At 37.9% G+C, this 23,438-nt stretch overlaps 1 protein-coding gene across 4 annotated transcripts; it reads right to left on the bottom strand.

Annotated features, from left to right (window-relative positions):
• Window positions 1-1,456: 1,456 nt before the first annotated feature.
• slc7a2 (solute carrier family 7 member 2) lies at window positions 1,457-21,827 on the bottom strand. 4 transcript variants are annotated; one of them, XM_079391102.1, is made up of 12 exons: window positions 21,564-21,827; window positions 19,329-19,716; window positions 19,083-19,238; window positions 18,408-18,573; window positions 18,168-18,304; window positions 17,845-18,067; window positions 16,003-16,139; window positions 13,922-14,024; window positions 13,010-13,209; window positions 12,753-12,919; window positions 11,351-11,459; window positions 1,457-3,073 (listed from the first exon to the last, which is right to left on the bottom strand). In XM_079391102.1, exons 2-12 carry the CDS (start codon window positions 19,696-19,698, stop codon window positions 2,919-2,921), a joined length of 1,923 nt encoding a protein of 640 aa, XP_079247228.1. In that variant the 5' UTR covers window positions 19,699-19,716; window positions 21,564-21,827; the 3' UTR covers window positions 1,457-2,918. The 4 variants fall into 4 exon arrangements, with proteins under 4 accessions (XP_079247228.1, XP_079247226.1, XP_079247227.1 ...); XM_079391100.1 differs by lacking the exon at window positions 16,003-16,139 and adding an exon at window positions 16,536-16,675 and having other exon boundaries at window positions 21,564-21,778; XM_079391101.1 differs by lacking the exon at window positions 16,003-16,139 and adding an exon at window positions 16,536-16,675 and having other exon boundaries at window positions 19,329-19,703; window positions 21,564-21,777.
• Window positions 21,828-23,438: the final 1,611 nt, after the last annotated feature.

Below are 23,438 nucleotides of genomic sequence, written 5' to 3'. Positions count from 1 at the left end.
ACCAGTAAAGTATGGAGTACCACAAGGATCTGTCCTAGGTCCTCTGCTATTTTCAATATACATGTTGCCCCTTGGTAATATTATTAGAAAATACGGGATTAGTTTTCATTGTTATGCTGATGATACTCAACTATATATCTCAACAAGACCAGATGAAACTTCTCAACTATTTAAGTTCATAGATTGTGTAAAAAATGTAAAAGATTGTATGACCAATAATGTCCTCCTATTAAATTCAGATATGACAGAGATATTACTTATTGGACCAAAAAATAGTACACAAAATCTCTTGTATTACAATTTGCAACTAGACGGATGCACTGTTACGTCCTCTAAAGTAAAAAATCTGGGTGTTATATTAGACAGCAACTTGTCCTTTGAAAATCATATTTCCCATGTTACAAAAACAGCATTCTTCCATCTTAGAAACATTGCCAAGCTTCGAAACATGCTACCTGTTTCTGATGCAGAAAAGCTAGTTCATGCATTCATGACCTCTAGACTGGACTATTGTAATGCACTGCTAGGTGGTTGTCCTGCATCTTCAATAAACAAGCTACAGATAATCCAAAATGCAGCGGCTAGAGTTCTTACCAGGTCAAGAAAATATGATCATATTACCACAATTTTACAGTCTCTGCACTGGCTACCTATTCAGGTCCGTATCATTTACAAAATATTATTACTTGCCTATAAGGCCCTAAATGGTTTAGCTCCTGCGTACCCAACTCGTCTTCTACCACGCTACAATCCAACCCGCTCCCTAAGGTCGCAAAACTCTGGACTTTTGGTAGTACCTAGGATGGCAAAGTCCACTAAAGGAGGTAGAGCTTTTTCACATTTGGCTCCCAAACTCTGGAATAGCCTTCCTGATAACGTTCGGTGTTCAGTTACAATTTCTCTGTTTAAATCTAGATTAAAGACACATTTCTTTAGCCAAGCATTCACATAATGCATCTTATGATCTTGTACTGCAGTTATATCTGATCAAATGTACATTATTATTATTCTTTAGCTTGGGTTGAACAAATCATTTTTGCTTAGATGGAACAGCAGCTATGCTAATTATGTCTCTATTTGTTTCTCTGTTGATTAACATCCCGTGGTAACTAGGAATTACAGAAGCTTCAGTCTGGATCCAACCCTTAAATGATCTGAGATGACCGAACACCTCAGAAAAGATAATGCGAACCCCTCAGAGGATGCCAAAGCTCAGACAACATACAGAATTACCAAATTTTGCCATAAGTTAAATATATTAAGGTTCTGCAATATATAAATATATTGTGCAAACTTAATTTCCTGTAGAGCTGCTTTGCAACGATTTGTATCGAAAAAAGCACTATACAAATAAACTTGAACTTGAACCTATACCAACCAAGAAAAAATATCCATTAAAATTGAAATAAAATGATTTAATGCCTATTTATTTAAAATAATGTGGGAAAACTTTGTTGAAAAGGGAGAAATATTTTATTGTTTTGTATGAAACCACTTTCCAATGTTTTGACAATGACAATCCATACATTTAAAAAATATATATAATAGTGATAAGATACAATGATACAAAGGCTTTAAATGGAAGTTGATGTGCATTACTTAATGAGACATTAACACATTGTTATCAGTGGTTGTTCCACAATCTTCTCAATGACTCATTTACACTGCAATCTACAACTCAAAATTAAGTATTTAAAGCGGAGAGGGACTCGTGCACTGCTTAGCAGATGAAGCACTTTCAGATGGTCAGATTGTCCATTTTTTAGACCACTGCTTGCATCACTTTGTTAACTGGATTAAACATAATGTCATGTATTGAATGACCACAGCGAACTATGTAGTGTAGATTGATTATTATTCATCATAACGTTTCTGAAAATGGCAGATTAGTTCATTGTGAGTAAAAAATCTAGAAAGTAAATAAAGTGAAATAAGGTCATTTTACAAGACAAAACATACATCCGTACTTGCTCCTCTTCCACATCATCAGACCTTCTGGTTGTTAAAACAACAGATGAATACTGTACATTGTAAGATATCCCTGTCAAACATTCAGCGATAATTACATAACACATGTAACATAGATTAAGATAAAAAGTAGTAATAGTAGAATACAAGAAAACATGAAATAGTGTTATCCAAACAGCTTAACATCACATACAGTAAGTTAAAAGAAATAATTCTAAATAGAATTAAACACTTTAACAAGACAGTCAAGCATGTAGACATGCCATGAAGCTGGACATTCACCATTATCATGGCTTTACCAATATTTTTTCTGGTGTTCCACATTATTTAATAATGTCACTTTACCACATGCGTCTTTAGAACTAAGTATATTATGCTATAAAATGGTTTGTTTTCTTTGTTTTGTTTTTTTATTTGTTATTTAACAAACTAAAAGTGGAAGTAATCTTAAGATACTGTCTGTGGAAATCTTAATACTTTCATGCAAACAAAAAACATATGCTTTCCCTTTCTCTTCAAAACACATTTAAAAAGCAAATTGCTTATACACAGAGGTATGTCTTACAGGGGTGAAAATATTTGCTCTGACAACAATTCAATGCTATTGTAATTATTAATGAAAATTAATAAAATGTAAGATTTTAAAAAAGAAAGAGATTTGGCCACTATTCCTGTTCAGTGTATGTTTTATATCCAAAGTGACAAATATCAGTTTATATTGTGTCAATTCCACAATCAATGCATTGAATTTTCATTGCCAGATCGCACGCCCCTAACGTCCTACTATCACATCACAGGTGAGAGCATCAGCACTGAGAGGTGTTACAGTGATTGTTCATGATGGCAGTGACTTTAAAGGCAGAGCTGAATACATAGATTTCAGGTCTATCAGCTGGTTGGTGAATGCCGTGGATAACAGCTAGTTACTATTATAGTTTATCTGCTGTTCTTTAACATGGGCTAGTCTTCTCTATGTGCGTCACATACTCCACAGTGCCTTCATTTCCTGTCAGTGTCTTTTTCTCCGTCGCAACACCACAGTTCTGTAGATGCCTCTTACGTTCATCACTATGCCACATTCCATATCCAAAATAGATGAGGAAACCTGTGGATTGATATCAAAGTTAAGATTTCTGTCAAATTTGTATGCCTTCATAAACAGAATATGTTACGTTTGGATCCATTAGGATCATGCTTATTCAAGATGGCGCCGTGCATGTGGCAGCCTGTTGCAGCAGCTCTGAATGTTTTTAATTTCTTGTATTTGTTGTACTTTTGTAATTCTTTTTTTCAATGTTGGAGGACTGTGATGTGCAGCCTTAGGTTTGAGAGCATCAGAAAGCACTGGATTATGATTCTTTTTATATTGGTATTTTTAATTGGAACTTCAGGGGCAGTGTCAAGTACAGAAAACATTGATTCCGTGATTTACTCAAGAGAACAACTTTTTGCACTTCAGCATACTGCGATGTCATCTGTACCAAGAATGGATATTCCTGTGGATCTGAGGAGGAGAAGAAGGGGGTGCAGAGCAGGAGTGAAATGCCGATTAAAGAAAAGACGATACAAGCCATCGTTACCTGTTATCTTAATGGGAAACGTTCGATCGCTGAGGAACAAGATGGAGGAGTTAACGGCACTTGCAAGGACGCAATGGGAGTATCGTGAATGCAGTTTTATGTGTTTTACTGAGACGTAGTCGAAGGAAAGAACGCCGGACTCATTTGTTGCATTGGATCGCTTTCATCTAGTACGCGCGGACAGGTGCGCTGGAGAGACGGGTAAGAGTAAAGGAGGTGGGTTGGCACTGTTTGTTAATGAACGCTGGTGCTGCCCAGGACACATCACGGTGAAAGAAAAACTGTGTAACAAGGATATTGAATTACTGGCTGAGGGAATGAGGCCATATTATTTGCCTCGAGAATTTTCCTACGTGATATCCATAACAGTTTATATTCCTCCTTCGGGCTAATGTGAGTAATGCATGTGAACATATTAACACTGTTACAGCCAGGATGCAGTCAAAATATCCTCAATCACTTATTATTTTGGGTAATTTTAATCAAGCTTCTCTACATAATACTCTCCCCATGTGATACGAGAGACTATAAAACTTTGGAATTGTTATATGCAAATGTGAAAAACGCCTGTGGTTGTCTGTCGGGGATTAAGTCTTTTAGCATCACGCAGATATTGGAGGTTTTTATGGTCTGTGAGGACAATGAATGGATGTTATGCACCCTCCAACCAATGCCTCCATTCCTCCAAAGCCAGTTTGATGGCTAGAAGTTCTCTGTTGCCGATGTCGTAGTTAATCTCCGCTAGGCTGAGTTTGCGTGAGAAGTCGCATCGATGGAGTTTGGCTGGAGTCCCCTGCTGCTGAGAAAAGACTGCTCCTACTCCGGAGGTAGAAGCGTCTACTTCTACTAGGAAGGGCTTCCCAGGATCGGGATGGATGAGGAGTGGAGCGCTGGTGAAGGCTTCCTTGAGGGTTTCGAAGGCTTCAGTGGCGGCAGGTGTCCAGGACAGAGACTTGGGCTTGTTCTTCAGGAGGTTGGTGAGCGGGCTGGTGATGATGCTGTAGTCATGTATGAATCTTCTAAGGAAATTGGAGAATCCTAGAAAGCGTTGGAGTTCCTTGATGGTAGAAGGAGTGGGCCAGGTCTTAATGGTTTCCACCTTCCTCTCGTCCATCCGGATGCCACCGCTGTCGATGTAGTATCCAAGGAACTGCACTGAGGGTAGATGGAAAGAACATATTTATGCCTTGAGAAACAGTTGGAATTCCCTCAGGCATTTCAGGACCTCCGCAACGTGGTGGCGATGTTCGGCCATGCTCCGGGAGTAGATGAGAATGTCATCAATGTAGTGCGTTTCATTGTTGTTGCTGATGAGACCTTCCACTGTTGTGTCATCAGCAAACTTGATGATGTGGTTGGAGCTGAACTTGGCAGTGCAGTCATGGGTCAGCAGTGTGAAGAGCAGCGGGCTGAGCACACAGCCTTGTGGGGCACCTGTGCTCAGTGTGGTAGTGCTCGAGGTGTTGTGGCCGACACAGACTGACTGAGGTCTTCCGGTTAGAAAGTCCAGGATCCAATTACACAGGGAATTGTTAAGGTCCAGCAGGTTTAGTTTATTTATGAGCTGTTGTGGGATTATTGTGTTGAATGCCGAGCTGAAGTCAATAAACAGCATTCTAACATAGGAGTCTTTATTTTCTAGGTGGGTAAGAGCCAGGTGGAGGGTGGAGGAAATTGCATCGTCCGTAGAGCGGTTTGGACGGTATGCAAACTGGAGCTGGTCGAGTGTGTTGGGGAGGCTGGTTTTGATGTTGTGCATGACTAGCCTCTCAAAGCACTTCATCATGATTGGAGTCAGTGCTATGGGACGGTAGTCATTTAGTCAGGACACAGGTTATTTCTTTGGTACCGGTATGATTGTTGTGGATTTGAGACATGTGGGGACGACTGCCTGGCTCAGCGAGGTGTTGAAGATATCTGTAAGCACATCTGTCAGCTGTGCAGCACAGTCTCTCAGAACACGGCCAGGTATGTTGTCAGGACCCGCAGCCTTGCGTGGGTTAATCCTAGATAGGGTCTTCCTTACGTCGGCTGGAGACAGACAGAGCGCCCGGTCGTTGGGAGGTGTGGGCAGTTTGTGCTGGTGTGTCATTCTGCATTTCAAACCGTGAATAAAAGTGGTTGAGTGCATCTGGGAGGGATGTGTCCTCATCACAGGCCTGTGGCGGGGGCTTGTAGTCAGTGATGGTCTGAATGGCTTGCCACAGGCTCTGTGTGTCTCTGCTGTCTGTGAAGTAATTGTTGATTTTTTGAGCATATGACCGTTTTGCATTTTTGATGCCACAGGACAGATTGGCTCTTGCTGTTTTGGGGGCTGCTTTATCTCCTGAATGCTTCATCTCTGGTCTTTAGCAGCCCACGAACCTCTGCTGTCATCCATGGCTTCAGGTTTGCACGTGTGGTGATGGTCTTGGTGACTGTCACATCATCAGTGCACTTTTTGATGTAAGCAGTCACAGTTTCAGTGTACTCATGCAGGTCTGTGTGGTTGTTGTAGGTGGCTGCCTCTTTAAACATGTTCCAGTCTGTGCACTGAAAGCAGTCATGCTGAGGTGGCATTGTCTGGCCATACGGTGATCTGCTTTTGAACCGGTTTGGCGAGTTTGAGAAGTGGTCTATATGCTGGGATTAGCATAACAGTGATGTGGTCTGAGTACCCGAGGTGGGGGCGGGGTACAGCCTTGTAAGCGTTCTTTACTGTTGTGTAAACAAAGTCCAGTGTGTTGTTTCCCCTTGTTGCAAAGTTCACATGTTAGAACTTTGGTAAAACTGTCTTTAGGTTTGCATGGTTGAAGTCACCGGCTATGATGAAAAAGCCGTCAGGGTTATTTGTTTGTTGTTCACTGATGGCACTATACAGTTCACGAAGCGCGTCCTTAGCGTTTGCACACGGGGGTATGTAGACCGCGACAGTAACAATGAGCGTGAACTCCCGCGGCAGATAGAACGGTCGACACTTCACAAACATAAACTCCACCAGCGATGAACAGTTTTTTGATAATACCGCAGCATTGTTACACCAGTTTTTGTTGATATACACACACAAGCCACCTCCGCGGGTCTTACCAGACAGTGATGAATCTCTATCCGCTCGGAAGCTGGTTAGCCCATGCTGCTGAATGGCGGAGTCCGGGATGTTGTCGTTTAGCCATGTTTCGGTGAAAACAAACACACAACAATCCCTTGCCTCATGCTGTGTATTTGAATTAAGTCCAGTTTGTTTTCCAGAGAGCGAACATTTGAGAGCATGAGTGTTGGAAGAGCCGGTCTTGTGGGGTTAGCTCTTAGTCTAGCTCGTATACCTCCGCGCTTACCGCGCTTCCGTTCTCTCTCACACCGTTTGCGACGCTGCCTTGTGCGGGTAGCGTCAGTAGGCGAGGCCGCGGTCTCGAGGTCCGGCTCCAGCAGTAAACAAAGGCCTCGTAGCTTCTCAGTAGCCGCCGGCGAGAGTTGTTGTTTGTATGCGTTGCCGATATCCAAAAGACTTTGGCGATCATAGATGAGTTTTGGGGTGATTTCCTTATGAGTTAGCGGTAAACTAACACTATTTGGAGACGAACAGATGACATTAAAAGACATAAAAGCACCATCTTTGGGACCCGGAGCAGCCGCTGCATCTGATCGCGCCGCCATCTTGGATCAATAACAGGTGAGTTTTATTGCAATCGGTGGAGTCAGCGGTTTGCTGATGGAGGTGAGTATCAAGTTCAATGAACAGGTATAGTAGTACGATGAGGGTGATAACGGAATATCCTTTGCTTTCACAGGAACTCGTGGATAGGGGAGACGGAGCACACACCTCGCAATCCTGGACAGGGGAGACACACTCGTGGAGATCCTTGGAGACACAGACGATGGAGTAAAGCTGTGAAGAACACGCTGGAGATGAGATTAGGGGATAAGTAGGAGATCAAGGTAAGTACACAGGTTAGTAGCTGTAGTAGCATCAGTCCACATTCGAAAGGAAACGAGATCGGACAATGAGCTGGTGGGAGGTGTGTGCTTTTATGTGCAGGCTGATGAGGGAGCTGATGAAGTGCATGTGTGCAATTAATACTCAGGTGAAGGAGTGCGTTGTGATTGGGAGGTGAATGAGCCTGGCTGATCTGTGACACTAGTGATTTACAATTTTCCTTTATAGATGGTATATTGCAGAGTTCCTATTTAGATCCTCCTTCAGTTTTAAGATCACCTTATTTTTCCACTTGTGAGTCTGTTCCTAAATTTGCTGTATCAATGGAACAAGTAAGAAGTGGGTTAAGGAGAATTAAAAAGAAGAAATCTGCAGGCCCTTATGGTATTAGTGCTGGAGTTCTTAAAGCCTGTGCTGATCAAATATGCTGGGTAATTCACTATATTTTTTATTTGAGTTTGCGCTTCGAAAGGGTACCTGTTTTTTGGAAAACATTGTGTGTAGTACCACTCCCTAAAAAAACTAATCCTACTGAGTTCTCACAGTATAGACCAATAGCCTTAACGGCTCTGTTGATGAAGGTTTTTGAGAGGTTGGTTTTAAATTATATTAAGCAGTTATTGAGTGCTGCTGAGGATAAACTGCAGTTCGCTTACAAAACTGGTGTTGGGGTTGATGATGCAATTATCTATCTTTATATAAATCTCTAAGTCATTTAGAGACTTTAGGTAACACCGTTAGAATCACATTTTTTTACTTTTCTAGTGCATTCAACACTATCCAGCCTGCATTACTCAGGAATAAATTAGTAAATACTGGATTACACCAGAGTATGTTCAGTTGGTTAATGGACTACCTCTCAAATAGACCACAGTGTGTAAGGATGCATAACTGTGTGTCCCAAGTAGTTACGTGTAGCACTGGTGTTCCTCAAGGAACGGTTTTAGCTCCGTGTTTTTTTTTACTTTTTATACATCAGATTTTCAGTACAATTCCAAAAAATGTCATCTCCAGAAATTTTCAGATAATTCTGCAATTGTTGGCTGTATAAAATGAGAGTGAATACAAGGAGCTTTTAAAGAGTTTTGTGGACTGGTGTGAAACGAATGGTCTTAGGCTTAATGCTAGTAAGACCAAGGAAATTGTGGTTGATTTAAGTAGATATCCTCACAAAGTGGTGCCAGTGAATATACAAGAGTCAGAAATTGAGATTGTCACATAAGATTGTCACGTCATATAAGTACCTGGGTGTATATTTGAATAACAAGCTTGATTGGTCTGACAATATAGTACAGGTTTATAAGAAGGGTCAGAGTCGCATTCATTTATTTATTAAGGCGACTGAGATCCTTTGGCGTGTGTCAGACACTGTTGAAGACCTTTTATGATTCTGTGGTATCATCTGTGATCTTGTATGCTGTCACCTGCTGGGGAGGGGGATTGCTAGAGAATAATAATAATTGAATTGAATAATAAACAATAATAATTATTGAATAATAAACTCAATAAGCTGATAAAAAAGGCAGGTTCTGTGGTGGGTTGTGTGCTGCCCAGTATTGATGTGATAGCATAGGATAGAATGACTGATAAATTGGTCAGTATAATGAAACAAGATTGTCATCCTCTTCATGGAACAGTTCAAGCATGTGTGAGTACTTTTAGCTCAAGATTAATTCAGCCCCGATGCCATAAGGAACGATATAAAAAGTCATTTTTACCAACAGCCATTAGGTTATATAATCAATGTCATATTAGATGACTGATGTAGTACTTTAAATTGTACTTGTATAACATGGTGTAGAGTGTACTATGATGCTTGAAACAAGGGGGCTGTATGAAATATCGTATTGTGCAGTATCTTTCTCTCTTTTGTCTATTTATTGTGGTGAGCTGCTGTGACATGTGAATTTCCTTTTGGGATTAATAAAGTTAATCAAATCAAAATCAAATTAAAGGCAGTTTACCCCCAAAACAAATCCAGTTTACCCAAAAATATATTATTAAAGGGCCAGTTAATTATAGATAGATAGATAAATACATTAAAATTAAAAAAAATAATAAAGATATAAAGGCATCATATATATAATCCCAGTCTTGTTAAGGATACAATTGCTTTATAAGATGAACAAATTTAATTTAGGCTAATTATTTTTAGTAAACAGTTATGTAACATAACTGTAATCTGATTACAGTTATGTAATCAGATTACTTTTTTCCAAGTAACTAGTAAAGTAACGCATTACTATTTAAAAAAAGTAACGCCAGTTACTTTGTTTTCCGATTTATTGACTTGACAAGTCTCCTGTCCCCATGTTGGGAGAAATCGGAAATACAGGTGTTGTGTGCAGTGGCACCTCCAGGATTTTTTTTTATAGGGTGGCTGAAAGGGGCCGGTATAAAATGTACAATACAAAAAAAGTGTTGCATGCCTAAATCTAATGGCAGGCAATAATTTTTGGTGTTACCATTCATTCTGGGAGCATATTAAGTTATAGGCTTCAAAACTTCAGTAGGCTATTACTATTTTCTGTATAGAGCAAAATAGAAAAAAGTCACTCTGCAATTCAACTGCAAGCACCCTCATGTTTATTTGAAGTGCAAATTAATTTCAAATGAGAGTAAAAGTAAATAAGAAGCATAGATGTTTAACCATCACGTCATCAAAACAATGTTGCAGTAAATGAAGCCCTAAATGTTCTGAGAATTTACAGACCTTTTGCTGAAGAAGGTGGATATGTCGACTGCCTTCCTCTTCATTTCGATTATTTTTCATAAACCCTACATTTGTGTGGAAATATGCTGCAGTGCTCAATTTCCATATTTTCTGTTTCTGTTGTCAGACATAAATTAATAAAATACTACTTGTCAAAGACAAAGATAGTGCATTAAATGTTGCCCAAATCTGCAATAATTTACAGATCAACTGATGGAGTAACAGGGCTCAATGCTTACTTTTCTTTTTAGGAGCACGGTCATAAATTTAGGAGCACCTTCTAATCAATAATTAAAAATTCTATCATTTTAGGGGTGGCCGTGGCACCCCCTGGCCACTATGAATTAAAACAGTGAAATGTAAACTCAGAATATGACGCAGACCTGCAATAATTAAATATGTTAAATAACACAAATGTATCTAATCCCATGTAATTAACCGATGTCTTTGCTGTTGACCTTTGATGATCCAATTCAATCATACTAATAAGCAAAAATTGCAAATATAAATGAAATTAACAATTGTGCTTCATTGTTTTTTTTTATTGCTGAAGAGTGTTGAACCTTCTTCTCCTGCATTCTACGTTACAGACGTGAATTTACTCTTCCTTCAGCCTGAGGTTTATTCATTACACTTTTTGGTGTGAAAGGGCTTTTACATTTGCTATAAATAGAACTTCTCATATTAAAAACAAACAATCAAGCCCTGCTCATATTTAAAAAGTAACGCAAAAGTAAGGTAACGCGTTACTTTCCATAAAAAGTAACTAAGTAATGTAATTAGTTACTTTTTAAGGGAGTAACACAATATTGTAATGCATTACTTTTAAAGTAACTTTGCCTAACACTGTTGGTTAAATACTTGAAGAAAAAAAAAAGTAAATGTTACGTGTTATGCGCATAGGTGTGTGTGCTTGTTTTAACAATGAAATATGGATCATTGACATTGGACTATCCTTTCCAATTTTCCACCAGCATAAACCTAGTGAAAACCAGCCTGGACCACCATGGAAGTTCTCATCTAAGCTGATCTTTTCTGCAGGGTTTTCTTACGTTTATTTCCAATTGTGCCTGTTTTTCAAGCAAACAGCCTTGAAACAGCAATGAGACCTTTAGATTTGTTTGAATGCGGTTTAGGATTGCATCCTGTGTGTGTTTACTCAAAGTTAGCACGTACCTATAGCCATCCAGATGGAGAAACGGATCCACGTGTCTCCGCTGAGCTGAACCATGAGATACACGTTGACAAATACACTCAAGATGGGTAGAAAGGGCAACAGAGGAACCTGAAGCAAAAAATACATACTGCTTCAAACATGTGCTTGACTGCACTCTGCTTAGCACTCGCTAATGAAATGACCCTGACTAAAACAGAAAGAACACGATGAATGGAGACTCTCTCGGGTCATATCACATTGTTTTTCATGTTAGATAGCAAGGATCGCACACAATACGGCCCTCCGAAGAACACGGAGTGCTTGGCAAACACAGACATTTTATACAGGCTATTACCCTAAAACCCAGTGCCCTTCTAGGCAGAATACACATCAAGATAAACAGAGCAGCAACGGTTCAACATGGTGCACATTTATTAAAAGGAAAGTACACCCTAAAATGCAACTTCTGTCATTATTTACTCGCCTTCACATCGCAGCAGTTCTCACAACCTGTGTACTACACTGTAAAAAAGTTAAAGTTTTAAGGCAACCAGCTTCAGCAGATTTTTGAGTTTTCTCAACTTATTTTTTAGGAGACTTTTGAGTTTTCTCAACTTTTTGTTGTGTAAACTTAAAACAACAAGTTGAAAAAACTCAAAAATCTGCTGAAGCTGGTTGCCTTAAACTTTTAACGTTTGGTCAACTTTTTTTTTTTTTTTGTATGACTTAAAGTGTATGTAAGTCATAGTGGACACCATTCACTTATATTGTATGGAAAAGAGCAGTATCCTCTTTGTGTGTTCCACAGAAGAAGAAAAAAACAGGTTTGGTGATCCTTTTTGGGTGAACTATCCCTTTAAGAGTGTGAACGGCATGTATATTTACACACAAAAAAATATTTTTGTTTATTGAAAAATGTGTTAATTCTTATGAAGTTAAAATATTTGGGCTCAGTCATTTTTTTTTTTAAAGAAACTTATATTTTATTCAGCAGGATAAATTAAATGAATAAAAAGTGAGGGTTTTGACGTTGATAATGTTATAACAAAAGATTTATATTTCAAATAAATGCTGTTCTTTTGACCTTTCTATTCATCCAGGATTCTTGATAACAAAATGTATCGCAGTTTACAAAAAAAAAAAAATACAAAAAATTTAAAATTAAGCAGCACAACTGTTTTCAAAATTGATAATAAGAAGAATTGTTTCTTGAGCAGCAAATCAGCATATTAGAATGATTTCTGAAAGATCTTCTAATACTTGTGATGCTGAGAATTCATCACAGGAATAAACTACATTTTAAAATATATTCAAATAGAAAACAGTTATTTTAAATTGTAATCATATTTCACAATTATACTGTATAAGAGACTGCTTGTGACCCCAAACTTTTAAAGTATGTTAGATTTTAAATCTACATACCATAAATGAAACTTTCTTCCTCGTCTGAGGTTGTCTGCAAACCAGAAGGATGCACATGATGAAGATGAACAAAGATGCACCTAAGACCCCCAGGGCCCAAGGCTCCATAGCAATAATGGCCTGTCCGTAGTATGTGTTGAGTGAGCTAATGACACACACAACAAACACTGGAGAGAAAAACAAACAGATTCAGAAATCTGCCAATTGTCATCAGCTATCTTAAAGTCAAATCAGTCTCTAACTGCTGCTGTACTAACCAATGATTATAACAGACACATTGACCACAGTGGAGGTCTGTTCGGTGGGCAGCAGAGGAGGGTTGAGCAGAGAGCGCAGGGTTACGCTTCCATCCTTCAGCATGTTTAGATGAGACTCGGACTCTGTCAGTTCAGACTCACCAGCCTTTTCCTTTCCTTCATTGATTCTAGACCTCTCAAACGCAGCATCCGGCTGATACCTAACACGTGAATTTTATATTAGAATAGCTACATCATGCCATAAGAAACAGAAACATTTGTGTGTGTGTGTGTGTGTGCATGTTTATGTGGTTTATGAGGACACAAATTTGTATAATGACATGGGTATGACAGAGGTATTACAATATGAAGGTGGTTTATGAGGACACTGCCTATGTCCCCGTAATTCAAAAGGCTTAAAAAACATACTAAATGGTGTTTTTTTGAAAATCTAAAAATGCACAAAGTCTCCTGTGAGGGCTAAGTTTAGGTGTAGGGTTGGTGTAGGGCAATAGCACACACAGTTTGTTCAGTATAAAAACCATTACGCCTATGGAGAGTCCCCATAAACCACAAAAACCAACATGTGTGTGTGTGTGTGTGTGTGTTAAATATGATAAATGCATTATAAAATGTGACAGTATCATTTCAGCTCTACAAAGACTATCACAAGAAAACTGTCCTACATAAAACCTGTCATAATAATATAATTGAAAGTCATATCATTGAAATATACATTTATATACCACAGTTGGAAGATGACACGTGACCACTAGATGGCAGTGTATAATTCTCATTGCATAATTCTCGCTGTCGGGTTTGTACCAACAGGTTTGCATCAAGAAGCATACTTGTATTAACAGCAAAGAGTTATATTGCAAAGAGTAATGCTGTCACCTTGAAGTTTTTTGAATGCACTGAATATACACTAACCTGAGGATTAGAACACAAGCTGCCACCAAAGAGTATGCCAGCAAGGTTCCAATAGACATCATGTCCACCAGCGCTTTCAAGTCAAATAGGAAAGCCATGATAGCTGTTGGTAGTACACAAAAGCTGATCAGATGAAGTTAAAAAAATAATGCATTAAATACATTAACAAACACAAATTATTATATCACAAACTATAAGAACCTCTATGAATTAAATAGTTTACATACAGTGGCCCCAAATATATAGACACTTAAGTCACACTTAAAATGTATTCATTTAATGGCATAACAATTTAAATACCTCTCTTTTCTCATAATAATGTCAATTTTCTCAGCAATGTTTGCAATCGCTTGCTAGGTTGACAACCAGAAAGTGAATAGTATTTATATTGTTATATATATTTGTGTGTGTGTCTGTGTCTATGTTATATTCTATAAGTGTGTTATTTTCAAATAAATTCTAATTTGTTTGATATTATATTGATATATTAAGTGTGGCTTTGTTGTCAAAAATATTTCAAGACCATTATACACCAACAGAGCATGCACAGTTTATTATTTCATTTGTGTTCCTTTAATTACGTAAATCTTACAAATGTGAAGAATATGATTGGGAAACTATGAAATTTCCAAAATAATCCAAGTGTAAATGAAAACTAGAGTATATATACTGTGGGACTAATAAATAAATCACAGTCTGTGTCAATAATCAGTACAGATTCCTTCATTAGTGGATGTCTGACTTTAAACTCAGAATGCAATAGCACTGGTATCTTCTAATGAAATCCACACCAGATGTGCCCTATGACATCATATACAGCTGTTTAGACTTCCCTCACAGTAAGAAGGCCGTGTACACTAACAAACACACAGTGCTACAGTATAGACTTAACATGTGCGATGTGAAGGGGGCTCTAAAAACCATTATCTGCCCTGCGTCCTCATCCCTTCAGCTTCCCCTCTGCTTTCTCATTCTTTAGAAGTCCACAGAATCCATAAGCATCCACTGAGTGACCCCTGCTAGCATCAAAGTGCTGTATTACCACACACTAGGGAAGTTTTGAGAATCTCTCACTGCAGCTGTCAGCAGTACATTACACATCTGCACCTGACACATGAGTTCAGATGTACACTACCGGTCAAAAAAAATGGGAAACTGCACTGTTTCGTTTTTTTTTTTTTTATAATATGCTCACCAAGGCTGCATTTGTTTGATCAAAAACATAGTAAACAGCAATATTTTGCAACATTTAAATTAGCTGTTTTCTATTTTAATATATTTTAAAATGTTATTTATTCCTCTGATACAAAGCTGAATTTTCAGCATTATTACTCCAGTCTTCAGTGTCGCATGATCCAAATCATTATAATATGCTGATTTATTATCAATTATTATTGGTGCTTAATTATTAATAGTGGTTATTGTTGTCAATATTGAAAACAGTTTTTGCTGCTAAATATTTTTCCATGGTACATTTATTTTCAGGATTCTTTGATGAACATAAATAAAAGTATAAGTTTGAAACCGAAATCTTTGCAGTGTCTTTAAATGCCTTTACATTCACTTTTTATCAATTTAATGCATCCTTTTTTAATCTTTCCCCAAACTTTTGAATGGTAGTCACGATCACAAATATCATCCATATTGCATAAAATATTGTGTAGCAAAAAACATTTTAAAACATTAAAATTGAAAACAGTTACTTTAAATTGTAATAATATTTTCTAATATTACTGTTTTACTATATTTTTTATCAAATAAATGCACCCTAAATCATAAGAGGTTTCTTTCAATAATATAAAAAAATGAACGATTCCAAACTTTTAGTGGGTGACTGATTTCCTTTCTTTATCCAGCCAACTTCACAACAAAGCACTCTACATATCTCTCTTACATGCAATAAATAGCTTCCACAGAGATTGTTATCACGTATTGTAAAATCCCAGCGATTTTAGCACCACAACAGTGACAGCATGCATCCATTAACAGGGTACTGTAATTAAACAGGCACACTGCACCTCCACCAGGCTGACACAAACGAGACAGCAGGCCATGCAAGGCCTACCTCGGTCTTAGCTTACCCGCGGTAGTGCCCGCTGCCATAGTGGCAGCCACTGGTGACTGACGCTTACTCACTTTGGAAAGAAATCTGAATAGCACGCCATCTCGTGCCATGGCAAACAGAATGCGTGGAAGAGGGAACAAAGAACCCAACAGGCTAAAGACAAAAAAGGAGTCATGGTTCAGACACCTGCAACTCTGGAAGGAAAAGAACAAATTAACCAACACCAGCAAGTGTGACGGAGCAAAAACTGACCAAGTGCAGTCAATTGTGCTTTTTTCAGTCATTTGTAATTATTAGAAAATTTGTTTTTTAAATAAATGAGCATACATAGACAAATTGATATTCACTAAACTGCCATGACTTTTTAGGATTTTATTAATTTCCGTGATTCATCCAGGCTTGGAAGATACCGTTTTTAAAAGTACTGATATTATTATGATGTATGTTTCTATAGAACAATTCTTCATATTGTACATTTCCGCTCCTTTTCACATTTGCCTGGTGGATCACATCGGCGGTTTGCATAGCAATCGTGCCTCCATCTCTCACCTGCAACTACACCTGAAGACATTGTAGCAATAAGAGGTGTCTTCGTCTTAGGATTGATTTGGGCTAACACTTTGAAAAGCACCCCATCCTGTGCCATAGCATAGATTACACGCGGCATTGGGAAAATGGAGCCCAGCAGACTGCATGTGAGGCAAAGACATCAGCAGAAGCAAGGGGTCAATTAATTACATGCTGCAGACCTGATCCCAAACACTTCTGCTGCTGGGTACTGCTATACAGGCCTCCACAAACAATGATTTTGATTTTAAAGTCAACATGAAATCAAAATGTGGGAAAAAAACGGCCTTTTGACTGACTTCTAACTTATTTTTAACACCACTCCAATCACAGGATATACAGAAAGCTTTTTTCACGACATCAATTCCCAATGGACAGAATTAAGTTTGCTTATGTTCCTTCTGAATATTCAGTTTGACGCTAAAAAACTCATTACAGAAGTAATATGGTAATGTTGAAGTAAATTTCATGTTGACTTTAGGAATTATAAAATTTGACAGCACATCTTTATACAGCACTTAGCAAATGAGGCAAATGGGACCAGACGTACAGTTAAATCATCTTCATTTTTTCCTGGGAGTATTGCACAAGGGCCTAGGCTAATGGTATCCTAAAATGTTTTAGTAAATTCTTAATATGACACTAGTGGCTACAATCAAATTTATTGGTTTTAGGCATAAAACTTTTATAGCAAATGGATAACAACTTGTATACTTTACCAAGCACACACCTGGATGTTTTTGAACAGAATTAATGTCAATGTTAATGTCATTGACATTGAGAATTAAGACTAATATTCAAGCAAATCCAATAATCATACAAGAAACATACTGTTAAATTTGTAATCCATACTGCTTTAGGGAGCATCACTAAATTGCCAAACAATAGTCCTTACTGATTTATGTCACCAGGAAAAAACAAAACCAAATTCAGCATGAACATTTTGTTCTGAAAGAGAGCAATAAAACCTTAATCATATTAAAGCTTATAATAATAATCTGATTAATTAAATGCTATGTATAATTATTTATATGGCTCTCTTTCAAACAAATCACCATCAAAAAGTCATTAGAGATGCAAAGCATAGGAATCAATCCACCACAGACCCAACTTACAACTTCATACAAATAATTAGGAAAGAAATGTTTAACTGAATAAATGGCAAAATGAAAAAAAGCATTTTTATGTAACTATTCACAGTGTTTAATATCAGCATGCTGCCTCAATATACAATCTTGTAAGAAGTCTTGGCCAGCAGAACAGTATTATGGGAGCAAAGAAAGATGTTTACCTGGTTGATAAAGCACAGAGCGATCCTGCCGCTACAACATATTTCGCAGGCCCCCAGCCCACATATTCAAAAGCCAAAGGCAGGGGACTCCTCTCATCCAGCAGGTAGTAGGGCATCATGAGGGTGAGGGCCGCTGACACACCAAAGTATGCGAGAAAGCATACCAGCAGGGAAACAACTATCCCAATGGGAATGGCCCTCTGGGGATTCTTCACCTCCTCACCTGGTCAGTGGTCACAATAACAAATATCAGATGTCTTTGAGCACAAGATCAGACTGAAGAACCAAAACTGTTGTATAAAACAGAATAAGTGATTGAATACCTGTGGTTGCAATGCAGTCAAATCCTACAAAGGCATAAAAGCAGGTGGCGGCACCTGCCAGTGTCCCGCCAAAGCCATAAGGCAAAAATCCCCCTGCCCCGTAATCACTAGTGACATTAGCAGTGTGTGAGAGATTCCTGAAAGCGTATTTTAACATTTTAATGATTACGATCATTAAAAGTTCACACATTAGGCTTCATTTATTAACATTTAAAAAGTAACTAAAAAGTTACTCTTCACCTTTTGACAATGGTAACGTTTACGAGAGATTCCTCTGATATTTTCCAATTGAGCGAGTCTCCTTTGACGAATCCAGAGATGATAACAAACAACAGCACAAGCACATTTACAGCTGTGAAGATTTTGTTGACCCAAGCTGATTCTTTCACCCCAAAGGAGAGAAGACCTGGTGGGAAATTACAGCGACAGACATTTCAATTCAGTTTAGGAAATAATTCATGTAATAATTTAGTTGCAAATATGCATTCAGGAGATTTTAGATTTTTCTAATTGTGCTAAACTTAAATGATAAAAGACATTTACATTTATTCTTTTAGCAAAAGCATTTATTTAAAGCAACTTACAAATGAGCAATACAACAAACAGTTCATCTTAAAGTGGCACACAAGTACTACACTCTCAGAAAAAAGGTACAAAAGCTGTCACCTGGGCGGTACCCTTTCAACAGCTACTCGTATGTAACATGTACATTTAAGTTACTAAAATGCACCCTTTAAGGGTAAATAAGGTAAAAGGGTGTACCTTTTGAAAGGGTACCGTTCCAGTGACAGCTTTTGTACCTTTTTTCTGAGAGTGTGGCAATACCTAGTTTCCAACATTGTTCAGAATAGTACAAGCCAGAGCAAGGAGTGATTTAAAGTTGTTTTTTAAGGATGAAGTTAATGATTTTTTTACCTGACAGTAGTAAGATCAGGCAGACAGCAAAGAAATCAGGGTACTCTGCCAGGCCAGGCAAACTCATTTTGAAGTACATTTTGCAGAACTTTTCAATGTGGCCCCCTATAAGCTCATCAAACGTCCCACTCCAGGCACGTGCCACACTAGACGTCCCTGTTTCAACAAAATATCAGTTGGAAAGTTGGAAAATGATCTGTTTATTCTCTATTTAACTGATTTAGTATATTCCTAAATCATAATTACCTATGACGTATGACAGAATGAGGTTCCATCCCGTGATAAAGGCCCAGAGCTCCCCCACGGTCACATAGCTGTACAGATAGGCCGAGCCCGTCTTGGGTACCCGCGCACCAAACTCGGCATAACACAGGCCGGCCATCACAGATGCCAGAGCTGCGATGAGAAAGGACACCACAATGCTGGGGCCAGAACTGCCTTTGGCCACCTCCCCAGCAAGCACATAGACACCGGCCCCAAGTGTACTTCCCACCCCGAGGGCAATCAGATCAACAGTGGAGAGGCAGCGGCACAGCTTGGACTCTTCCAGACAGTCCTGGTCCACATTCTTCCTCCTCACAAGGGAGCGACCAAATGTGAGGCAATGTTCCAGCATTCTTCCTGTTAGCACAAACTGTCAAGATGTTTTTTTGTCAAATTAATAAATCAAGTATACAAACTTTTTTCTTTTCAAGTGAAAGGATACAATTTATTCTCTGTTATTTTTCTGTTTATATTCTCAGGACCTAATCTGTGTGGTGAACATTTTTGTAGTTTTTGGCTATCATTGCGCACAATAAATGCACAATGTTATTAATTGGATTCTGCAAGATCATTAGTATTGCGAACCAAAGTAGAGCTGGGGCATGTAAAAGAACACTGTATTATTCAATATTCAACACTTTTGGCCTTTGTTCTCACTTGCACATGTCTGCAGTTTAAGCAGGTTTTAGCATTGCCCAATATACAATAATGCAAAAGCCTTAGGCATTATTGCATAATAGTGGGATAAAGTGCTTTTGTTTTGATAGGCGTAGATATTTGGCTCATGGCTTATTGGCCAGTGCGCTTCAATGCAATTAAAGAGTTAAGTTAGTTGTAAGCTGTTGGCATCTTACGAGTTAATTGAAGGTAAAAGTTCTTTATAAATACATATAGTATTATGAGCTTATATAAAGTTTATATAAGGTAGATTTTTAGACTTATATAAACTGAGAACAATCCTCTTCTCTCCTCACTCAATGAAAATTTGTTAAATACCCTACAGAGGTAATTAAAATCCTTTTAGCTGTGTTGTCATCATTAAATATCATAGCATAATCTCTTTAAATATATCTAAATAATATAATTATATATATATTTATACACTCCTATTCAAAGTTTTGGGTTCAATAAGACTTTTAACTTTTTTTCAGCGAGGACACGAAGTTGAAAAGGTGACAGTAAAAAATATGTATAATGTTACAAAATATTTTGATTTCAAATAAATGCTATGCTACTCATCAAATAAAATAATATTAATATTATCACAAAATATTGTTAATATTTTCACAAAATTAAATATAAATTATCACACAAATACAAAGCCGCAAAAATTATTTTTAACCTTTATAATTTTAAGAACCATTATTCATAATTGAGCAGTAAATCAGCTTATTAATATAATTTCCAAAGGATCATGTGACACTAAAGACTGGAGAACGATGCTGAAAATTCAGTTTTTCCATCACAGGAATAAATTACATTAAAATTAAATTATTTATAGGAGAAGGTATTTTAAATTGTAATAATATTTCACAATATTTCTGTTTCACTGTATTTTTCATCAAAATGCAGCCTTGGTGATCATAGGAAGCCTCTTTCAAAAATATTATAAAAATCTTAACCCCAAACGTTTGAACGGTAGAATACATAGTTTTATACACACACCCACAAACAAACAGTAGGCTATACAGAACAGTTTAAGAGATTCATTTTCCAGTCTCATTTTGCATGTAAATGAAGTTGCAGTGAAGTTACTTTCTAAAGAACTTCCTTTACACATAAAACAAATGATTTGGCACAATGTGGTGTGTGTGACCAAATTGCTGAGCATTAGCATTACACTGCGTCTGTCTACAACCTGTGAAAGGTGTTAAGAATCACACAGGCAGAGCAGATTTGCATGTATGAGGCTGTAGCTGTGAGGGCTCAACATGCTTAACTTGACAAGCAACTCTGAAGCTCAGTTACAGCACAGCATATTTTATAGCTGGGTCAGATTGTATTCTTTCATACTGTAATAAATGAGTGGATATCGTTAATACTACAGTAAGGAGTACAGACAGACTTTGCACATGATTAATATTTATACATTAGTCTGCTTTAAAACTACGTTTTCAATGGATCTGCTAAAAGTATTTGAGTGTATGTAAATGCATGTGATCAAATAGAAATTATCTATAATTATGTATTTGCATAAAGACAAAAACTAAAACTTACCACCTGATGAGTGACTGGCAGCTGTAGAATCGCCTTATGAACGTAATGTCTTACGCTTTCATGCAAACACACACATACACGCCCCCACACACACGCACGCGCCTCTCAGGGATCTTCACTGATTTCTTTAAAAAGCTCACGGGCTCAGAGAGATCCAAGTCAGTCCTTCCCAAGTTTGCCCCTTCCTTACTCAAGCTCAAATGACATGTCAGCCCACAACCGCACTAGTTTTACTGCCTACTTTACTCTGTTCTGGTTTGCCTTAACTTGCCCTGCCCCCCATGAAGAGGGCTGGTCTGACCAAAGAGGAGGAGAGACACTTCACACAGAGGAGGGCAAAGCTAATTTTCCTATTCAACCAAGTCTCTCTTATTAAAAAAAACTATTTTAATAATGTTGCCTGATTCATTCTGAACATGCTTTTTTTTTTTTACTCATGGCCGGGTAAGTCCCAGCTGCCACTGCACTTATTGACCACTGATAAATGGTTAAGCAATTGACACTGACAAACATTGAGACAGACAGATCTGTTTGCCCAGTGCAGTATGGAAGAGTTGCTAAAAGCATGGACATGATTGGACAAAGAGGTCTGTCAAAGGTAAAGAGCTTTAATGGATGATTGTTTCCCTTATTTATAAGACCATGAGCGCAGGGATACTGGGTCAATTGACCTCTCCAGAACTACAGTATAGTGATAACAAATCTGAGAGACCAAGGTCATTGTCAGTCGGGCTGAATTTTAGTAACTGGGTCAAAAGTCCAGTTACAGAAATGGTGAACACATATTCTTGAACAAGAAGGTTTTTATCAAATTTGTGGGCCTATAACTAAATGTAAAGAGCAGAGCAGAACTAAAGATCAAGTTCCCTATTGCATTCATCAGTGAAAGAGAGAGAAGTATACAATATACGAAAACAGTCCATTAGAAACATTATTTGGGTTTAGGAACCTGCATTTTGGTGACACTTTAAAGTTAAAATGCCTTAATGATGGACTTGTTTCCTACAACAGATTTACACCTCACAAGCCATCAATGGACTGGAGTTGTGGATTATTGTGATGCTTTTATAAGCTTTTTGAACTCTCATTCTGACGGCACCCATTCACTGCAGATGATCTACTGGTGGTCAAGTGATGCAATGCTACATTTCTCCAAATCTGTTCCAATAAAGAAACAAACTCATCTGCATCTTGGATGACCTCCGGGTGAGTAAATTTCATTTTCGTATGAACTTAACAAGGCATCTTAAAAATAAAAAATGCTGGGCTCATGCGTGAGACACTTAAAAAGCAGCACAATGTTGCACAATAGTCAAAGACGTCTACATAGCTTAAAAACTATTAAAAAAACAGATCTGCAAGACACAAGCTTAACAGTCAAATATGTCTATCAAATGCATTTATACATAGCCAAGCCAAGGTGAACAGTGATAATAAAAAATGCTTTTAAAAATCTACCAAAATGTAAAAAGCTCTATATGATAATGGTTAGTAAGATAATCAAATACACTTAAAGAGTGGTATATGGATGTGCCTGTTATAACAACAAGTGATAAAGAATTAACCAAACATGAAAATATGTTTATTTACAATATTTAATTCCATCTTTTATGTTATTTACTCAGTCCACCCTCTATTTAGAAATGGTGACCGTTTCTGAAACTGTGTGGTGCAATGAAACTCATTCTTCAATTGCTCTGCTCGAGCATGTGCCGGGCTGTTTTGTTTTTCTTCATCAGTTCATCATCAGTTAAGGCTGTGCCCATTCTGTGCCCTTTATCTATCTGAACAATACAGTGAAAGCAAATGCCACCCTGAATGGATGGGTAAGTAAGAGCCACCATTACAAACATTCATACACTATCCAGGGAAACA

This window comes from Barbus barbus (genome assembly GCF_936440315.1).
Source record: "Barbus barbus genome assembly, chromosome: 33".
NCBI lineage: Eukaryota > Metazoa > Chordata > Actinopteri > Cypriniformes > Cyprinidae > Barbus > Barbus barbus.
This window is presented reverse-complemented; position numbering and strand designations above follow the sequence as displayed.